The 20,270-nt window shown below is 41.7% G+C and overlaps 1 protein-coding gene across 4 annotated transcripts in view; it reads right to left on the bottom strand.

The window, feature by feature from the left end:
• The window catches only part of LOC115788113 (CMP-N-acetylneuraminate-beta-galactosamide-alpha-2,3-sialyltransferase 1-like), a 41,105-nt gene that overhangs the window by 8,181 nt on the left and 12,654 nt on the right, over positions 1–20,270 (bottom strand). For all 4 annotated transcript variants that reach the window (XM_030741025.1, XM_030741027.1, XM_030741028.1 and 1 more), the window contains exons 2-6: positions 13,674–13,950; positions 7,507–7,706; positions 7,136–7,303; positions 5,513–5,558; positions 5,008–5,127 (exon numbers count right to left, since the gene is read on the bottom strand). In XM_030741025.1, coding sequence (XP_030596885.1) covers positions 5,008–5,127; positions 5,513–5,558; positions 7,136–7,303; positions 7,507–7,706; positions 13,674–13,919 — 780 coding nt within the window. In that variant the 5' untranslated portion in view covers positions 13,920–13,950. The remainder of the gene's footprint in view (positions 1–5,007; positions 5,128–5,512; positions 5,559–7,135; positions 7,304–7,506; positions 7,707–13,673; positions 13,951–20,270) is intronic.

Here is a 20,270-nt window from a genome sequence, read left to right as displayed (position 1 = left end):
ATTTGGTGACGCGCCTTATTACACAGGTGCGATGAGCCGCCTGAGGAAATCTGTCAGTTCATAGAAAGTGAAGGAAAAGCCTCAGCAGGGCTCCAGGATGAAAGGTGGCTGAGAGTCGACTTTTCTCATGAAGCATTATAATGCGTCCCTGCAGCTTTGGGGACTGGACCGCATGATAACTTGTCTCCACCGCTGTGTTTGCAGCTCCGCTATTTGCTGATAAACTGGACACACTGCGCAGTTTATGCAGGGTTTTTCCGACTGTGAAGCGCAGAAATTCACATTACAGTTTTTACCTGAAAAATTTGCAACTTTTCATCAGTTTGAAATATATTCATTTTTCCTAATGTGATTTTTGAAGAATAATATAATTTTATATTTTATTTAATGTGTTGAGGAAAAAAGCTGCTGTATTCTGACCATTCAAATTTATTTTACTGATTTAAATAAATCCTGTTTGCTAAATGCAGAGACAGCAGAGCTCCGAAAGTGAAGCGTCTCAGCCTGGCGCGGCGCCTTGCGATCAACCGCTAGCTAGAACACTACACACACACACACACACACAAAACGCATCTTCTCAACATTTACTGTGTTCATGTGAGCAGATCACTTATTCATGGACTTATAAAATACAAGACTTCTATGACATAACTTACGGACTGTCTTTAAATGGGACAGGAGGGGAGGTGAAGGAGCGCAGGGGTGCCTAATCAGCGCAGCACCTCTGTTATTGATCATGTCATATGCACAGCTGTCAAATACAGAAAATGCAACTAGAGAAATATTTTCCCACATCGTTTTGGCGCCCCCCTCTTGTGCGGCGCCCCTATGCATTGCATATAGTGCATACCCCCTTTTTGCGCCACTGGTCATGCGTGTGCTGCATAAATCGAAATAACAACTGGCTTGAACACGAAGAGAAGTGAGAGGGAAAATGAAGATCAAAGGAAAATGTCAGGCTTCCGATTCAGCAAAAAATATCCCAGCATGAAAGGTAACTAGAAAAAGCATTTCCTGAAGAAAATGCACTGTGAATGCTGCAAGCTAAAAGATTGCAGCTGAAATGCTAAGAAATGCTTGAAAGAGCATTTCTTAGCATTTTTGGAGTAAAGTGGGACCTGCTCTGTCTGTTTCTTGTGCATTGATGGTCCCCTTTTCTACCACTGAGCCAACAGTAATGTCACACAAGCAGTGAGGTTTGCAAGCATACATATTGGAGAGCTCTCCCAAGCTGAATGCTTGTAAATGCGCCAATTGAAAACACCTGCCAGGTGCACTGCTTACCTGCTGAGATGCATGCACTCTGTCAAATTTTCCTCGGCGCACCTGTCAAATAACTGCTTCTAAGTGAAAAACCGTAGCTCCTATCAAAATCATCTTTGAACTGTGAGCGTCACAAGGACCTGCTCTAAACAGTGGTGTAATTTTTATTTTCCTGGGCTCAAAAGTGTGGCCGTGGGAGCAGTTTGAAAAAGGTGCTCATTTCTGCTTTGGAGAAAATCACCTCTCTGAAATTACTGTGGAGGTTAATGAAGGAGTTGGAAGGTGCTCCCTCTGTTTGAACGCTTACAGTTTAAAAAGTGTACATTTGACAGGGTTTAGAGACACATTGTTTGAAAGTAGAGAAGCAGCTCTACTAATCAGTCTCCCACTCTAGCAAACGCAATACACAACCATTATAAACTCTGAAACGGCTGAAAAAACACCTTAAACTTAAACGCTCACTGTGCTTAAACCGTAAAAGATTCTTACACCAAGTAAGAGCTTGAATAGCTGAAAGGCTTGGCTTCATTTTAAAGCTTAAATGGTTTTTCTAGCTGAAAGTATGCTGAAGTTATTAGCTTTTAAATCCTGAAAGGATTTGAAAAGGATTTGAAACTTCCCCATTCATTTTGAATGGCAAAAATGAAGATTATAAAAAGTTCAATATCTTAAAAAGTATAAAGGTTACAAAAAAGAAAAGTAATAGCACAAATCTCCAGAACAGGCTGAACGTTTTGATACCAGAACGTTGTCTGTAGCCCAAACGCTGCTTGAGTTTTTAGCGACCGAAGGTTTTTGGAGTACAAGAACAATACTGTGAATGCTTTGCAGCATTCACAGTAAATACCAACCTTCATGTATTTTGATACACAAACTAAAAATTTAATGCAAGTTTTAGGGCTGCGACGATTCTTGGAGTAACGCAATTCGATTATTAAAAATCCTCGACACAAATTTCTTGCTTTGATGTTTCGTTTCAACTCTGCAGCTCAGTGTAAGCGGAGCATTTCCTCCACATTAGTTCTCCATCACTGTAACGGATTTTCGTCATTTGGAAAAAAAAACAAAAACCACCCTTTAACACGAGTGGATCGCTGAGATATTTGCCCCCACTTCTCTGTGCTGTGAGCGTGCATGTTTGAATGTGCGCGCGTTGTGCAGAGGATGTCAGCTGTTATTTTTTCTTTACGTCAGCTGTAGCCACCAGAACAGACCTATAACCACAGTGTACTGGGGAAAGGGGGGCTGCGATTAGCACTAGCAATCGTTCAGAGAAACATCTGCAGTACGGAAGTTAAAATATGCTGATGAATTGTTAAAATGAAAAATTATTTCTTATCCAATTACTTGATTAATTGACGGAGTAATCAATTGAATACTTGATTACTAAAATAATTGATAGTTGCAGCCCTACTTGTATTCAGAAAGCCATAGTCAAACATTAGTTTTCAGCACCAGTAGAGCTATGAGAGGCCTTCAAGAATAAAATAACTACAGTTCCCAGCAAGATGACGTCACTTCCTATTGTTGCATTAAAAACGTGATAGTTTATGCTCACAACATGGTGGCTGATATTCAAATGTAGGAAATGCTTTTAGCAGCTGATTGTTAAAAAATCTGGATTATGTTTTTGTTGTGTATTTTTTTATGTGATTTCTGCAAACACATTAGTGGAAGGAAACGGCACTCTGGGACACATTAAATGCTTGATATATAAATGTAACTTTTCTGGATTATATGCAAAAATTATCATTCTATCAATCTAAAAAGGCCTGATTTAGAGTTCTGCATTGATCCTTTGTGTATAACTGAAAATCCTCTCTGAACCAAACCTGACAAACATCTCGAGAAATGTAACTACACGTCCAAAAAAACTGATTACTGCTTTCCAGTTACATCTTAGGCCCCATTACTCAGTTAACAAGTGGGAGCGGCATTTAGCGGTTAGCATTAACTTACTAATTAGCATTAGCATTAGCGCTGGAGTGAGAAATATTTCTTGCTAGAACCCTGAAGTTACCATGGCCACCCTCAATGGTAACGGCAGAGAAGTAAGTTGTTTCTGAAACAACTTTTGCTATGAAACATTTAAAGCAAATTTAAATTTAAATTTGTAGAAAATTAGTGAATGAAGGGAAATTTTTTATTAAATTTTTTTATTATACTTTCTGAACAATCTACCTGGAAAAAAAGTTTGCATTTGTTCTTAAGTGATGATTTTGTACACTTCATTTATGAAAAAAAAATTCCAGACATCAATGTATGGGGAAAATTGTTTTGTTAATGTTCTATTGTTTCAGAACGATAACTTTTATTTTGATAAAGTATTTTCTACTTACATATAAACTTTGCCCAATTCAGTTCTATTAACTAATTAATGATCCAAAGGAAAAAAAAATCTCAAACCAGTTAAACTTCATGGAAATTCTTCATAATTATTAAAACGTATAGGTATCAGTATCGGTGATAATGGCCCTGTGTTTACTTGGCATAGGATCAATACCAAATCTTGAAGTATAGCACACAACTACATTGAGCAGCATACACGAGGAGTGATTGACAGTGCTAAGACCCTCCTCCTGGCTCTGATTGGTTGTTTTTGCCTGGGAGCGGTTCAGGGAGGAGGTGGAGGAGCTCCATTTTTTTCGCAGATTATCGGTCTCATACTGTCGTGACATGGTGACAGTTTTAACAAATATGTAAAAAACAGATTTTTTATAAAAGTTACATCCTGCAGCGTTAATCTGTATAAGATTAAAGGCTTTAGTTCTTACTGTCGATGAGTGTTTGCCATTTTTTCAGTTTTACACATTTGCCTATGTGGTTTTGAAATAGCACCCATTTTTACAAAGATTGTTGTTGGTTTAAAGACAACATAACTTTATGCATTGTTTATGAAAGGCAGAGAAAAGTTAAGACTATTGTGATGAATTATGAATAATTGTTTTACATTCTGTGATAAATGATGGAAGTCACCCAGGAGTATTAAATAAAGATGGTTATATTTATTTGAGCTCTGAGTGTTTAATATCAGGATGACTTTATGGGAATGTGGATCTTTCAGATCAATTTGAGAAGTAATTTTGATCATGTTTCACATTTTATTGGGTCATGTAGCGTCAGGCACTGGTCTTGGTCTGGTCTCGGTCTCAATACACTCTGGTCTTGGTCTTGTCTCCGTTTTGGGTTAGGTGGTCTTGACTACAACACTAGTAGTGACACTGACTCTAGCAAAATGCAAAATTAGTGAAAAAACAGTCAGAAAAAATGAGAAGGGGAAAATGTCAGTGGCCTCCACCTGAAAAACCATTCATGTTTTAAAAGTTGTCTCATTGGTGCCCCTCTAGTGCACCTGCTGTTAATTTTATGAACACCGAAGCAGCTGAAAGTGGTTAATAGCACCACTTCTACTTAACTGTCCAGATCAATATCCCAGTTTAATTGACTTAATGCTATACTCAGATTAAAAAATGCTATTTTTAATATTTTTTATGATACATTCAGGTCATAAGTCATGTCACACTGGTCTCCTCTACTTTACAGATAAAAAGCTGCCTTTAGAAGTTAAAAGAATTGGTAATTATCAGCAATTTTGGTGCTGTATTTACTTGGTATTAGTTCAATTTAAAGTTTTATCAAACACACCACTAGTAAAGCCACTTTCAACTGTTTTTCAGGAGATTAACTAAAATAATTGCCAATCACATGCATAATGTACACATACATTGTGTAATATAAACATACCTCATCACACATCAGTAAACTGAGAACCACAGTCAGAAATCCAGTGGATGGATAACGTCCGATCTTTCCCAGCCAGACTTGATGAACATATTTCATGAAAGCCGGATGGAGGATCATTATCTGGTATGAATCAGAAAAAAGCCTTTCATTTATAATCTGTACTAAAAGAAGTCAATATTAATTTTTAGTGGTATTGCTCTGTTTGGAATCTGCATGTGTTTCCACATACTTAAATGTCATGCATGAGTTACTGGAAAAAGAGCTGGCAACAAATAATGCAACAAAGGAAAAGCAGACAAGGCGGTGGCTTACAAAATGGCTTGCAAATCTGCAGCAAATGAGGGCAGGTTAAAACAGCTTAATAGTGTGATTTGCCAGCTCAAGATGTAAAAAGGCATCAACAAACTTCTTAACTTGCCTTAAGTAATGTTAGCTCATATGTATTATAAGATTGTTTAGATATCATTATATGTCAGTTTTGTTTAGGTCAACTTAAAATACTCACCAAATCCTTGTTGACTATTTTATTAGCATGTCGAAAATACCCTTCCCTGTTAAAATTAACAGATATTGTTAAATTTGGTAGAGAACTTGATGATTAGCAAATATCTTTTAATAATTACCCAATATTTAAGATTCACAATAAAATGTTCAGTTTTTATTGTAAATTCATGTGGGCTAGTCCAAAAAAATATAATTCTCTATAGTTATAGCTATGTAGCTATGTGGAAAACTGATACATCTTGCTTTTCTGTTTTTTCAAACAACTTTTACAGAAAGGATGACCTGATTCACAAACCTAAAATTTTGTAATTAAATGTTTAAAAATTGTGTTTTAATATTTGTTTTTTTCTTTATTAGTGTGGCATTTTAAACATGACACACCAAAAATATACCATATATAGGGCATCATTCCTGTCACTCCTACTCACCACTAATTATAATTTTCTGAGGGAACTATTGCTAAATCTGTGAGGTATCTGTTTCATTGCTGAAAAGTTAACCCCTTAACTGGCAGCAAAAAAATCACCTGAAACAACTACATAACACCCTCTGGTTATTATTGGCTATGAACAACCCATTTCATAGCCTATTAACCTGTCGCATCTGGTCCGTGGGAATGAAGTGCATTTATATGGCAGGCTAGACCCGCCCATTTTGATTGACACCTCATTCGGCCAATCATGGTAAGAAATGGGTTTCCCAGAGCCAATAATACTCAGAGGGCGTCACGTAGCTTTGTCAGGTGATTTGGTGCAGCCAGTTACATGATTGGCCGAATGACGTGTCAATAAAAATGGGAGGGTCTAGCCTGCCATATAAAAGGGACTACAAACGGCCCGTCACTGGGCCCTGGACAGTTAAGGGGCTACGACTGAAAATTGCTAAAGCTGGTGAACAGGCAGTTAATAAGGACTGCGCTTCTGCTTCAGCTTCTCACTTAGATTATTCCTATTAGTCATAGTTCCAATTAGAGAGGAACTCCTATAGGAAACTGTAGTGCAGGGCTCTTCAACTCCAGGCCTCGAGAGCCCCTGTTCTGCAGGTTTTAGATGTGTCCCTGATCCAGCACACCTGAATCAAACGGCTGAATTACCTCCTCAGTATGCAGTCAAGTTCTCCAGAGTCCTGCTAATGACTTCTATATTTGACTCAGGTGTGTTGAAGCAGAGACACATCTAAAACCTGTAGGACAGGGGCTCTCGAGGCCTGGAGTAGAAGAGCCCTGCTGTAGTGGCTGACACAGGTAAAGGTGATCTGAAGCTGACAGCCTGCCAGGAAATTTACTGTTTTGGTTAATTCAGTTATTTCATTGTCAGACTCAAAAAGCAAGATCAAGCTTATACCTGCTTCTAGCTAATTTATAATTCTGCTGTATTCAGAAGCAGTCATATACTAATAGGTTATTGTCCATTCACTGAAACACACTAGCTATAATTAGCTAAATAAAAGGAAATGGTGCAATTCTAATGCCATCAATCTGAGCTCTTTGGGTTTTAACAACAATTTTGGTCTTTGTTTATTTTGCTGTTCAAACAGATAAAACTGGACACCACTCTGCTATTAAACTCTGAAGTTTCATAGTGGCAGAGAAACATTATTAAAAAAATCCAACTGTTTACCCCACCCTGGATTTAAGCACTTGTAGAGCCACTGAAAGTCATGTGTTTTGAATGGAAAAAACAAAAGATGAGTTGTGTTGTCCAATTTAGTAGAACTTTCTGGATACATGACACGATGAGTTGTTTTGGTTCCAACATCTGTTTCATAGCCTTTGGTAGGGCCGTAGTTGATTCTAAATAGTACACAGACAGACACATTTAGCTTAGTTTAGTTTTTAGTATCAATAATAATTTAAATCACATTACATGCACACTCTACAACACTATATTTTTTTGTGTGTTATTAAATGTATGCTTTTCAGATCTTTGTTAGTGTCAAGAAGGAATTACATTTTTTTTAAAAAAGATGTCTGCAATGTTGTTTGATGATTATTACCTTATTACGATATCATGGAAATCAATCAGAGCTCCATAACGTGATCCTTTCAAATTTCCAGAATTCCCCACTACAGCGCAACGCTTGCAGTGATCAGGGCTGGGTTCTGTAACATCTGCAATGGGTGTGATTATCTGAAACACCTTGTCTATTGTTTGGTTGTAGAAAGTGAAGTTTTGATATCTTGCCCCCTGCAAATTCTGGCAAAGAAGAAGAAAGTAATTGCAGCTTCAGATCACATCTCTGGTTCAAAGCACATTTCAGTCCTTAACACTATCCCTGCTAGTGACAAAATAGTCCAACAGTGTTTTCAAAATATGCAACAATTGTATTAAAAATCAAACTTTCTGCCCTTTCTCTGTCCCCCTCATAGATAGATAGGAGGAAAGACGTGGGCTCAGGAGGTAGAGCAGGTCACCTACTGATCGGGAGTCAGCAGTTCGATTCCTGGCTGCTTCAGGCTGCATGTCAAAGTATCCTTGGGCAAGATACTGAACCCCAAGTTGCTCTTCGACGCAAGGATTGAGAATGTGTGTGTGAGTGTTAGACAATAAAAGCACTTAGCTTAGTTACTCGTGGAAGTGCTTGTATGAATGGGTGTTAGATATATTTCTTTTTTTATTGCACTCATTGAGAAGTTATGTTTTTGTTAAATGAAAAGTTGTAAATTGTCATGGTCCGGGGTGTTATGCCCAGCATTTTGTGTTTTCGGTTGGATTTTCTGCTGTGCTCGGGTTAATAAATAGTCACCCTCGCTTGCTGCAGTCGCCTACCATTGCCGGCTGGGTTGCTTCAGCTGTCCATATGGAGGCACAGATTACTTACTTACTTTACTTTATTGATCCCACAATATGGAAATTACAGTTAACAGAACACCCATCCAAGAAGACAAACAGAACAAACATGGGGAGATAGGTGAACTGTGGCCATGCTGCCCCCCTTCTGGAGGCGCTGCCATTAAAAAGACAGAAACAATAGTGAAAACATATAGGGATGAGTGAGGAAAAAAATCATCTCATACTTTGTATACATGCACAGTATGTGCGTTGGGCTACTGTGGGGCTGACTCAAACTCCCTCCTCAGCTAACAGTTCTGATAAGATGTAGAGTTCATCAGCAGCTAGGTCAGGGAGATCAGTCCAACACAGGTCAGAAGAAGACAGGACAGCGGGGGGGGGTAGAGCATCTGTTTAAAACCATCCTGGAGACAATTTGATAAGCGGCAGTCCAAGGCCGCCAGGGAGCCAAATTTCTGATTCTATGACTCGTTTTGGGTACAGACTGTGCTGATTAATTTGTTGACAGCCTTCAGTCTTTCTGGCACCTCTCTGTGGCAAAAAAATCCAATTCATCCTAATCTTCTTGGTTCAGTTCTTCGCCGTGCAGAAACAGATACATACATCTCTAAGATCTTACCCCTCTGAATCAGCTCCAGATATACAGAGTCTGAGTTTGAGTCTGTACCTTCCTGCATTCCCGTCATAAGCAGCCTTACCAAGGCCAGACAGCTGCCTAGACTTCCTTAATTGCAATGACAAGCCAGGTATCTCCAGGTCCAATTCAGAGAAATCCCAGTTTCAATAAGCCAAATGTGTGTGTCCTCCATTGGCAATATGGCCAGGCACGTCATCTTCCACACCACACAGGAATCCATAACGTAGCCAGATGGAATGTCAATCTCCTCATGGTGAAAATTTGATCAAAACAATGGCGTTGAGAGACCAGCTGACCAGATCCATAATTATAAATTCCAGTTCAGAAGTTGTGTGAAGAGAGGCTCTAAAGCAGGGGTCTCAAACTTGCGATCCGCGGGCCACATCTGGCCACGCCCCCTACTAACGGTCCGCGATTTGATGTCAAAAACATGACAATTTGGCCCTTTAAATTACTTTTTTGACATTTTGCTAACTCCTCTTAATTGGAGAGGAAAGCGAAATGTCAAAAAAAAAGTAAGTAAGACCCCTGCTCTAAAGCAACAAAGCAGCAAAGCAGGGGAAAAAGGAAGGGCTGGGGAGAGAAAAAAGTGCGAGCGTCTCCGCTGAGAGCTGAAGGGGGTGCTAAGGAACTGAATTCATTGTTACCTGGTCTCCCTGACTCTTATCCCGCACCTGCTTGTTTGCCCCGATATACTGGCACCAGGCTGTTGGAAAATGTGCTTGCAGTGAGTGAAAAAGTCCTTTTTCCTAGTCAGTAGCTAAGAACTGCGAACAAGACTGTGGTTACAGAGGCTACAGATACTCCAAAAACTGTTTCTAATAAATCGGCATATGAAGAGACTGTGGGTTTAAAGACTGTAAGTTGTGCTCCTGTGAGGCACGTTGCCTCAGCTCCACCTGCACCACAGCCCCTTAGCGCCGCCTCAGCCTGCACCGCAGCCCTCAGCTCCGGCTTGGCCTGCACCACAGCCTGCACCACAGCCTGCACTTCATCTGGCTTTACCACCACCACCAGACTCATCCAAAAATTACACAAGCCAGCCCCAGTCATTGGAGGAGACGGCTGTACACCCTACAAAGCAGCCCCAGCATGCGCATCTAGTGTCCGATCGTTCGGAGGGTCCCGCTCAGTCCGAGCGTATGGAGGGTCCCGCTCAGCCAGAGCCCACGCTGCTAGGTCCCGCTCAGTCCAAGCGTCCGAAGGGTCCAGCTCATCCCAGCGTCCGGAGGGTCCCGCTCAGCCAGAGCGTCCGGAGGGTCCCGCTCAGCCAGAGCCCACGCTGGAAGGTCCCGCTCAGTCCAAGTGTCTAGAGGGTCCTGCTCAGGCAAGCCTCTTTCTCACCAACAGGGTTCCAGAGCCGGTGCCTTTATTTGAACCGTTAGGTGGGTTTTCCACTGCGGAAGCACTCAGTGCTCGGCCAAAAAATGGGTTCAACTCCGGCCCCGCAAACTAGCTGGTCTCGAACCAAGAACGCGTGACGAAAGCGGCAGAAGGGCGTGACTCTGCCATCTCAACATCAGGTTTTCTACCATATTACATGTGTATTACATGAGAAAAGTGAAGTGATTTTCACGGCTATGAATTAGGTTGGGCTCTAAGGCTGAACTTGCTGCTTTGTATCAGTTCATATCACAGATAAAAGGACACAAAGTGCGTACTTGTTGTCTTGCTCTAATCGCTGTCTGTGTTTACCTCTGTGCTGCACACAGATGCTGCAGTAGTTGGGTTTGGACCATAAAACGTATCTGCAGCACAAGAAAGGGGAGCGTGTTCTCCCACGTTTGTGCACTTCGGCTTCCGTGTCCAGAAATGGACCTGCCCACACGTAAAGGATCAGTTCACAGAAACGTAGTGGAAATGCGGGCCCGTTCTTAAGCGTTTTGCCGGTTCATTGGGAACAGCACGAGCACTGGCACGCAAACCGGCTCCTCAGCGGTGGGAAAGTAGCACCAGAGCCCGCGCTGGAGGGTCCCGCTCAGCCCAAGTGTCCGTTGGGCCCCGCTTAGCCAGAGCTTACGCTGGAGGGTCCCGCTCAGTCCGAGTGTCCGGAGGGCCCTGCTCAGCCAGAGCCCGCACTGGAATAAAAAGTTACACATACCATGGATCACTTTCAGAGTACAGCTGTTCGTTCGCCGGATTTTGCAGCGATAAAACCAGTTGAATCAGCGACGAAATCCTCTAATAAATAATAATCCACTCTCGTGAGTCATTTAGTCACTTCGTTGAAAAAATATAGCCTGTTTTTGATGCATTCTGACATTCTGTTGGCGAGAAAAACTATTGTAAACACTGTTTACGCACGACAGCGCACACACTCTTACTTCCTGCTCAGTTTCACGCACGGAGGATGCACTGAATACGCATGCGGTGAAAACCCACCCCATAGCGCCATATACCCACGCCATATACCCACATGTCAGGAATTTTATTGGCTATACATCTGTGGTTTTGGATTTTGGGTCAGACTCGACCAATCAGAACGATTGGGGAACATTTGGGGGCATGTCCAGAAAAGTCACATGACACTGTCTGGTTATTATTGGCTCTGGAAAACCCGTTTCATAACATGATTGGCCAAATGAGGTGTCAATCCAATTCTGAGGGTCTAGTCTGTCATATAAAAGCATCTTAAGGGCAGACTGCAGCGTTACTGTGACTCTATGAGGCTTCAAAGTCGGAAAGCACTAAAAATGGCCCGCGGGCAGGTTAATAAGTTAACCAGCTACTAATTGTTAGGCTGCACACAGACTGGAGGCCTGACAATCCACCAAGGATACTCAGAAGGGTCCAATCCTACTAACGGCCAATGGCCTGCCTCAGCATAGCCTGGAAGCTCCTATCAGGAATCAGTGGGCAAACATAAACAGGTACATGCCTCAGTAGATGAGCGGGGCCCCGAAAGGAACTGGCAGAGACAGCAGAGCAAAACAACGTCTACTGGAAGATAGACTGTAAGACCAGACTGACCAACCTGTGCACTACCTGGATTGATTGCAAGAAAGCTTATGACTCAATGCCTCACACATGTATCCTGGTGTAAATAAAAATATCTGCATATTTTTTTTTCCTTAGACCTACTGACCATGAGGAGTGATCATTCAGGTAAGGTTTAAAGGATGCTAAGAGGAATTAAAAACTCAGTAAGTATCACTGTAAAATTGTTTGCAAAAAAAAAGTGAATAAAGCAACTCTCTAAGAGCAATAAAAAAGGGATAATTTCCAGTGAGTAGTCTAGCAAAGCCAGGTTGCTTTGTCCACATGACATGATGGGTAGTCTGATACAAGATGCTAACCCTAAACTACTAACTGTTACATCTTACAAAACCCTGACCTAGTGCTCTGCATCAGGGAATCCAAGGCACTGGACCTTAAAATCATAGGTGAAGAGGGTCTCAAAAATGAAAAAAAAAAAAATCCTTCTATCCATTTATCTTTTTCAGGGCATGATATCACAGGAAGGCTAGGGGCTTGCCTCAGGTGTCAAAGGATGAGAGGCAGGCCAACATAACCCCACTAACAGCATGTCTTTGTGAAGAAATGAGAGCATCTGGAGAGGACCCACATAAACATGGGAAGAACATGTAAATTCCAAATAGAAATGTTGCAGCCAGTTGGTTGAGTTGAAACCAGGGTCTTCGTGCTATGAGATTGTAGTGCTAAGCACCATGCCACTGTGTTGTTTTCTGTTATGAAAGTACTATTTTGGTATTTTTGTGCTCCAAGTTACGTTATCATGCTCAATCCAGAATAAAAGGTAAATGAAAGCAGCATTTTCTTTATTCCTGTCATTAAGAATGATGTTAAAAAACAGTGTTAAAAATTATGTTAAGTGTTATTTTGCATTATTGTGAAATATACCTATATACAGTATATAACATTATTATTATTATTATTTTTATCAGTGTTTACTCAAAATTGCAGGGTAGCTTAATTTTGCAATAAATTTATGACCAAATTATCAGACATTTTTTATGAATCTATCCCAAATTACAGATCTTGATTCATCCCGATTCAACCCTTGAAATTTCAGACTTTTATCTTTATTAGTTTTTGAGCTATTCAAAATTATACACTGATTCAGATTTCTATGTGCCAAAAAGGGAAAGGACAGGCTTAAAAAAGCAATATCTGAAAAACTTGTAAAAGTATTTGATATATATATATATATATATATATATATATATATATATATATATATATATATATATATATATATATATATATATATATATATATATGAAGCTGAAATTCTAAGCAGTCATAATATATGCCAGTTTTTATAGTTTATTGTAAAGTTATCTCAAAAATTTCTAAATCATCTAAAATTTGCTGATTTGAAAAGCAGTGACCCAGGTCATATGTGCATATTAAATAAAATTATCTTCTGAGTTATAATTAGAGTGCCATTTGGAAACTTTAGAATTTTATTCTTTTTGAATAGCACAATCTACTGATATTTGTATTAAAAACCTCTCTCTCCTCTCCCCTCCCCTTTCTTTTTTTAAATAGTTTTTAAGCCTTTTGATTCAGATGTGATTTTTTTTTTGTTATTTTAATAATATATTTAAGGTAAATCAATGCCTGTATTATTCTGCTCTCCCTTTTTCTCCTGCTCTCCCTCTATTCACAGCAGTCATAAAATAAACAAAGCTTGAGCAGTTAAAATAACTTTAATGTGACCGTATTAGCTAAAAACAGTTTATTGTGACATGTTGAGTTTTTTTATTTACCTTCCACCAGTTGAAATCATCCTCTGAGAGTTGATATCTCCTTGACAAAAATGGTTTAGGAGCTTCTCCTCTGATCCATTTAAACCAAGGATCACCTTCATCTGTTAAACACTTGTGACAGCCACAAAGGCTCGATTCCCGATGACAAATGAAATATCCAGAAAAATTCCATAAAAGGATGGAGATTGCTGTGATTGTTAGCAGTGGGAAAATGCAAACCCTTGATTTTCGCAGTCTCAAATACATCTTGGTAGCTTAAATGAAGAAAAGATCCAATCTGTGGATACAATGAATGGTGGAGAAAATGAGAAAATTTAATTTTCATTTACATAGTACCAAATCAAAACAACAGTCACCTCAAGCTGCTTTATATTGGTGGTGGCGTTGTGGGAGACTGCTGCCTTTCCAGTAGGTCTGTAAGGTGCTACTAGAACTTTCCCTGATGCTTTCCCTTCCTAAAGGGATTAATGAAGTTTAATCTCATCTACTGTAAGATAAAGACCCTGTAATAATACAAAGAAAACCACAATAATCAGATAACCCCCTTAGAGCAAGAACTTGGTGACAGTGAGAAGGAAAAACTCTCTCAGGATCAGGGAGGTAACTATCTCCCAAAACTGGTTGGGAGTGAGGGTACACTGTAACGAATGGCTGTAAAAACTACAGCATGATAATACAGTAAGGCGGCTGTATTTTGAAAATACAGCTCTTTGCTGTAAACTGAAATGCCTCTGAAAAGAATATCGAATTTAATTGGACCGCTGGATCCCGTGCATAGCTGTGCTTTAAATTTTAAATGTACAGTTGCATTGTGGGATATTTACCGGCTGGAGGCGAATGCTCGCGGGCTAGAGAGCAGGACCAAGGAGGATTTTCACCGGGTAAGTACTTTTTTAGGATTTAACACTTTTATTGCAGTTTTGTGTCTGTTAGTGGGCAAAAAAAATATCTTATGTGGTGAGCTACTCTCGCTTCTGTCACAGTCTTCTAGCTAGTGGTTGATCGCCGGGCGCTGCGCCTTGCTGAGGCTGCTATTATCGCCGCTTGCACCTTTATCATTTCACTGCAATTTACAATCTACCACAGAGCAGGGGCAGTTTCATTAACTATGTGCACATTTGTTCTCACTATGGTCGTGCTGCTCTTGATTTTGCGGCTACAGAAATGGAAATGACAGCTGGCATGAATGGAGGAGAAGTAAGAGGAAAAATGAAGATCAAATGAAAATTTCAGGCTTCTAATTTAACCAAAAAGTCCCAACATGAAAGGTAGATAAGAACCTTATTGTATTTTGATACACAAATTGAAAATTGAATACAAATTTTAGGGCTGTAACAAATAACTCAAATAGTTCTTCTATTAAAAGTCCTCGACACAAATTTGTTGCTTTGATGTTTTTAACTCTGCAGCTCAGGTGTCTCCATGTGGAGCATTTCATCCACATTAGCGACATTAAAGTACTCTGTCGCTGTGGCGGATTTCCATCATTTGGAAAAAACGACTCTTTACACGAGTGGATCACCGCTGACAAGTTTTTCCACGCCCCTACTGCTCTGTGCTGTGTGTGTGCATGCGTGCGTGCTGTGTAGAGAATGTCAGTCTTTACTTCAGCTGCAGCCACCAGGACGGCTGCTATAACCACAGTTTGCTATTAGCACTAGCGAGTATCTGGTTAGACACCATGTTTCTAACACTTGTGGGGCCGAGTACAAGAACTTCAGTTTTTTCTGAACTTAGAAGCAGGATATTAGAGGTCATCCAGGGCTTTTGTCTTTAAGACATTCCTGCAGTTTAACTAATTGATGTGTGCCATCTGGCTTCATGGATAGGTAAAGCTGAGTATCATCTGCATAACAATAAAAAGGTATGCAGTGCTTTCTAATAATACTGCCTAAGGGAAACATGTATAATGTAAATAAAATTGGTCCAAGCACAGAACCCTGTGGAACTCCATAATTAACCTTACTGTTTGAAGAAGACTCCCCGTTTACATAAACAAAATAGTGTCTATTAGATAAATATAATTCAAACCACTGCAGTGCAGTACCTTTAATAGCCATGGCATGCTCTAATCTCTGTAATAAAATGTTATAGTCAGCAGTATCAAAAGCTGTACTGAGGTCCAACAGGACAAGAACAGAGATGAGTCCAACATTACTGTAACCTTCACTAATGCTTTTTCTGTACTGTGATGAATCCTGAAATCTGACTGAAACTCTTCAAATAAACATTCCTCTGCAGATGATCAGTTAGCTGTTTTACAACTACTCTTTCAAGAATTTTTGAGAGATAAGGAAGGTTGTGTTGGAATATTTTTATCACCCCAATGCTGATATTTAAAGTTATTATTCCTACTTCTGTTTATTTGCAACTACACTGCTTTCTAGAATAGAGAATGCCTTTATTGTCATTATATAGGATGTACAATGAGATTGGAGGGCCACTCCTGTTCAGTGCCATGTAACAGAAAATCAAACTCTCTAAAATGAAAATAAAAATATTATAAAAATATTATAATCTAGTATAATCAATATGATCAAGAGATATACAGAAAATAAACAATGTGTAAAATATACAAAAAATAGAATGTATAAAAATATATACATACATACCTACATTGGTGCATCTGTACATTGTAAGAAAGTAAATGCATGTATACATATAATAATGAAGATGATGAATATTGCACTTGGTGAATGAATATTGCACTAGTGAATGAATACTGGATATTACACAATATAGGAATGTTAGATATTGTTCAGTATGAATAATATAATATTGCACAGAGATGTGGGTGTTGCACAGTTACAGTGGGTGAGTGTGTGAGTTCAGGGTGGTGATTGCTCTGGCGAAGAAACTGTTCCTGAGTCTGTTTGTTCTGGCTTTGATGCACCTGTAGCGCCTGCCAGAGGGCAGCAGGTCAAACAGGTCAAAGCCAGGGTGTGAGCTGTCCTTGATGATGTTCCTGGCTCTGCTGATGCAGCGGGAGGTGTAGATGTCCATCAGGGAGGGGAGAGGGCAGCCAACGATTCTTTGTGCTGTCTTGACTACCCTCTGAAGCCTGACCCTGTCTGCCTCAGTGCAGCTGCCGTACCATACTGTGATACAGTATGTCAGCAGGCTCTCAATGGATGAGCGGTAGAAGGTCAGCAGCAGGTTTGAGTCCAAGTTGTTCTTCCTGAGGACCCTCAGGAAGTGAAGTCGCTGCTGAGCCTTCTTGATAACAGCTGTGATGTTATCTGACCAAGAAAGATCAGCAGAGATGAGGACACCGAGAAACCTGAAGGTGTGGACCCTCTCCACACGCTCGCCATTGATGTAGAGGGGAGCTGGGTCAGTCCTGTGCTTCCTGAAGTCGATGATGATCTCTTTGGTTTTCATGGTGTTCAGTACCAGGTTGTTCTCTGAACACCAGGCTGTCAACTTCAGGACCTCCTCTCTGTAAGCTGCCTCATCTCCCTTTGAGATGAGTCCGACCACTGTGGTGTCGTCAGCAAATTTGACGATGAGGTTGTTATTGTGGGCCGGACTGCAGTCATGGGTGTAGAGGCAGTACAGGAGGGGGCTCAGCACACAGCCCTGTGGGGAGCCAGTGCTCAGTGTGCGGGTGGAGGAGAGAGGGGGGCCAAGTCTCACAGTCTGGGGCCGGTTGGTTAAGAAGTCCTTGATCCAGGAACATGTGAGAGGGGGGAGGCCCAGGGTGTGCAGTTTGGTGGTGAGAATGTCCGGGATGATTGTGTTGAACGCTGAGCTGTACTCCACAAAGAGCATGCGAGCGTAGCTCTGCTGCTGCTCCAAGTGGCTCAACACAGAGTGGAGAGCTACAGCGATGGCGTCCTCTGTGGATCTGTTTGCACGATATGCAAACTGATGGGTGTCGAAAGTGGGGGGCAGATGGTCTTTGATGTGCTGGAGAACCAGCCTCTCAAAGCACTTCATGATTACCGGTGTGAGGGCCACAGGGCGGTAATCATTTAGGCTGGTGACAGATGACCTTTTGGGCACGGGGATGATTGTGGCTGTTTTTAGGCAGGGGGGGGTGACTGCTTGGGCCAGGAAGAGGTTGAAAATCCTGGTGAGAATCAGGGTGAGCTGGTGGGCACACGCTCTGATCACCTTGCCAGGTACTCCGTCTGGTCCGGCAGCCTTCCTGGGGTTCACTGCCAGGAGCACGCGCCGTACCTCATGCTCCTGGACAGTGAGTGGGGTGCAGCCTGGTGGGGGGGGGGGGCGGGGCGGGGGCAGATGGGTGGTCCTGAGGCATCTCAAAGCGAGCAAAGAAACAGTTAAGTTCCTCTGCTAGTGACACACTCAGGTCTCCTGCAGTCACATCACAGCCTCTAAAGTTTGTGATGTTCTGAATGCCCTGCCACACCTCCCGTGTGTTATTGCTGGACAGATGGGACTCTATTTTCCTCCTGTAGTCCGTTTTGGCTTTTTTAATTCCTCTTTTCAGGTCAGCTCGAGCAGCACTGTACAGAGCTCTGTCGCCTGACCTGAAGGCAGCATCACGGGTTTTGAGGAGTGAACGGACCTGGCTGTTCATCCAGGGTTTCTGGTTAGGGAAAACCCGGATGTTTTTGCTAACAGTCACATTTCCGATACAGAACTTAATGTAGTCCAGTACCGTCCCTGTGAATATTTCTAGGTCCTCGTGTTCGAATAAGTCCCAGTCTGTGTATGCAAAGCAGTCCTGTAGGTCGGAGAGTGCGTTTTCAGGCCAGGTTGTAATGGTTTTTACAGTAGGCCTGGCTCTCCGTCTGAGGGGGGTGTATGCTGGGGTGAGCAGCAGGGAAAGATCGTCGGACTGGCCGAGGTGGGGGAGGGGTTTGGCTCTGTAAGCGTGCTTAATGTTGGAGTAAACATGGTCAAGAGTGTTCTCCCCTCTTGTGGAACATTTGACATGTTGGTGGAATTTCGGGAGTACAGTCTTTAAGTTGGCCTTGTTAAAGTCTCCCGCGATTATAAGAACACCGTCGGGGTGGACCCGCTGCTGTTCGTTAATGGCGTTCAGCAGGAGAGAGAGCGCCATGCTAACGTTAGCATCGGGAGCTATATACACAGCTGTGACGATCACTACTGTTAGCTCTCTGGGTAGAAAAAAAGGCCGACATCTTACAGACATGTACTCGAGGTCTGGGGAACAATGTTTGTCTATGATTGTTCCGTTGTTACACCAGTCCTCATGCACGTAAATACAGAGACCCCCTCCCCTGCTCTTACCGGAGTCCTTGGTCCGATCTCCACGTAGCAGAGTGCGGCCTGCTAGCTGCACGCTAGCATCGGGAATGTGGGGGTTTAGCCAGGTCTCGGTGATAATCATTACACAGCAGTCACGAACATAGCGATTTACAGCCAGCTCTAACTCTAGGTTGTCCGTTTTATTTACCATGGACCTGGCGTTGGAGAGATACAGGCTCGGCAGAGGAGGCCAGTGTGGTTGGCATTTCAGCTTCAGCATAAAGCCGGACCTGCAGCCCCGCTTCTGCTTCCTCTTCCTCCGCCGTCGGCGCCGCCTTCCAGACCCGATAACAATCCACGGAGCACCCGGCGGTCTCACTATAGCGTCTGGGATGTTATGAGTGTAGTGAAAATCACTCGATACTGATATCTTGTGCCGGTAGCCAATGTCCACAAGATCCTGGCGTGTGTAGCAGTTGTTTGCAGAGGCAAATGCACCAAAACTAACAAATATGAAATACAAAAAGTACAAAAAAGAGCACCGAAAGGAAGAGCCGTGAGCCGCTGCATCTGTGCGCGCCGCCATCTTGCTTCTACACTGAAATAAAACACATATTGTGTGTCTAAAAGTAGTAGGAAGATTTGAGGCCTGTTGGAATTGCTCTTATTCATGTTCAGGGCCCCAGAAGCCCTGCTACCCCTCCCTAGCAGGCCACTGTGGCCAAGCAGGCCCTCTCAAAGCATTCTCAAAGCACACTTGTTTCTGCTCTAGCCCAGTGTTGAACCTGTTGCTCATTCAAATTCATGCTTAGGGGTCTCAGCTCATAAAACTGCCCTTCTCTGGTTCACGTGCAGGACACCAGTTTTCCTGTTTGCCTATTTATCAATTTTCACTGTTGATAGGGATAAATCTGTCCAGTAGACCTAGCCATAGACTGTCTTGGCTATGTAGTGCGCCCAAAGATTCTAAAAATGCAAATCAAAAAAGTGTAAATCTGTCTAAGCAACAAGTCGAGGGGCAAATTGGGCCCCACTTTCTCCCTTATATCTGGTCTGTGTAAGTGTGAGCAGTTGTAAATCCTTCTTAATGAGTACTACAGGATGGCCACAAGGAGGTTGTTTCTGACAATTATTGTGATGAATTTTTCTTACTGTCTTGGATGTTTGTGCCTTTTTAGATAATGTGGGAAGATTAATGAAAACCCCTAATGTATGCTTACAAATCACTGACCCAGCACAAATCTTAGACAAAGAAAGGGGAAGAGTATAAATACCATGCTTAGAAGAGGAGTAAAAAAAAAAAAAGGAAGAGAAGATGTAGCGAAAGTCTCTGTCCATGTTGTCCATTCTTCCAGTAACTACTAAGGCACAATCTCCCAGGAGGGCTTTTTGCTTTTTACTTTTTGTCTTTTGCTT

Source organism: Archocentrus centrarchus, chromosome 11 (assembly GCF_007364275.1).
Source record: "Archocentrus centrarchus isolate MPI-CPG fArcCen1 chromosome 11, fArcCen1, whole genome shotgun sequence".
Classification (NCBI taxonomy): Eukaryota; Metazoa; Chordata; class Actinopteri; order Cichliformes; family Cichlidae; genus Archocentrus; species Archocentrus centrarchus.
Note: the sequence above shows the minus strand (reverse complement) of the source record. Positions and strands in the feature narration are given on the sequence as shown.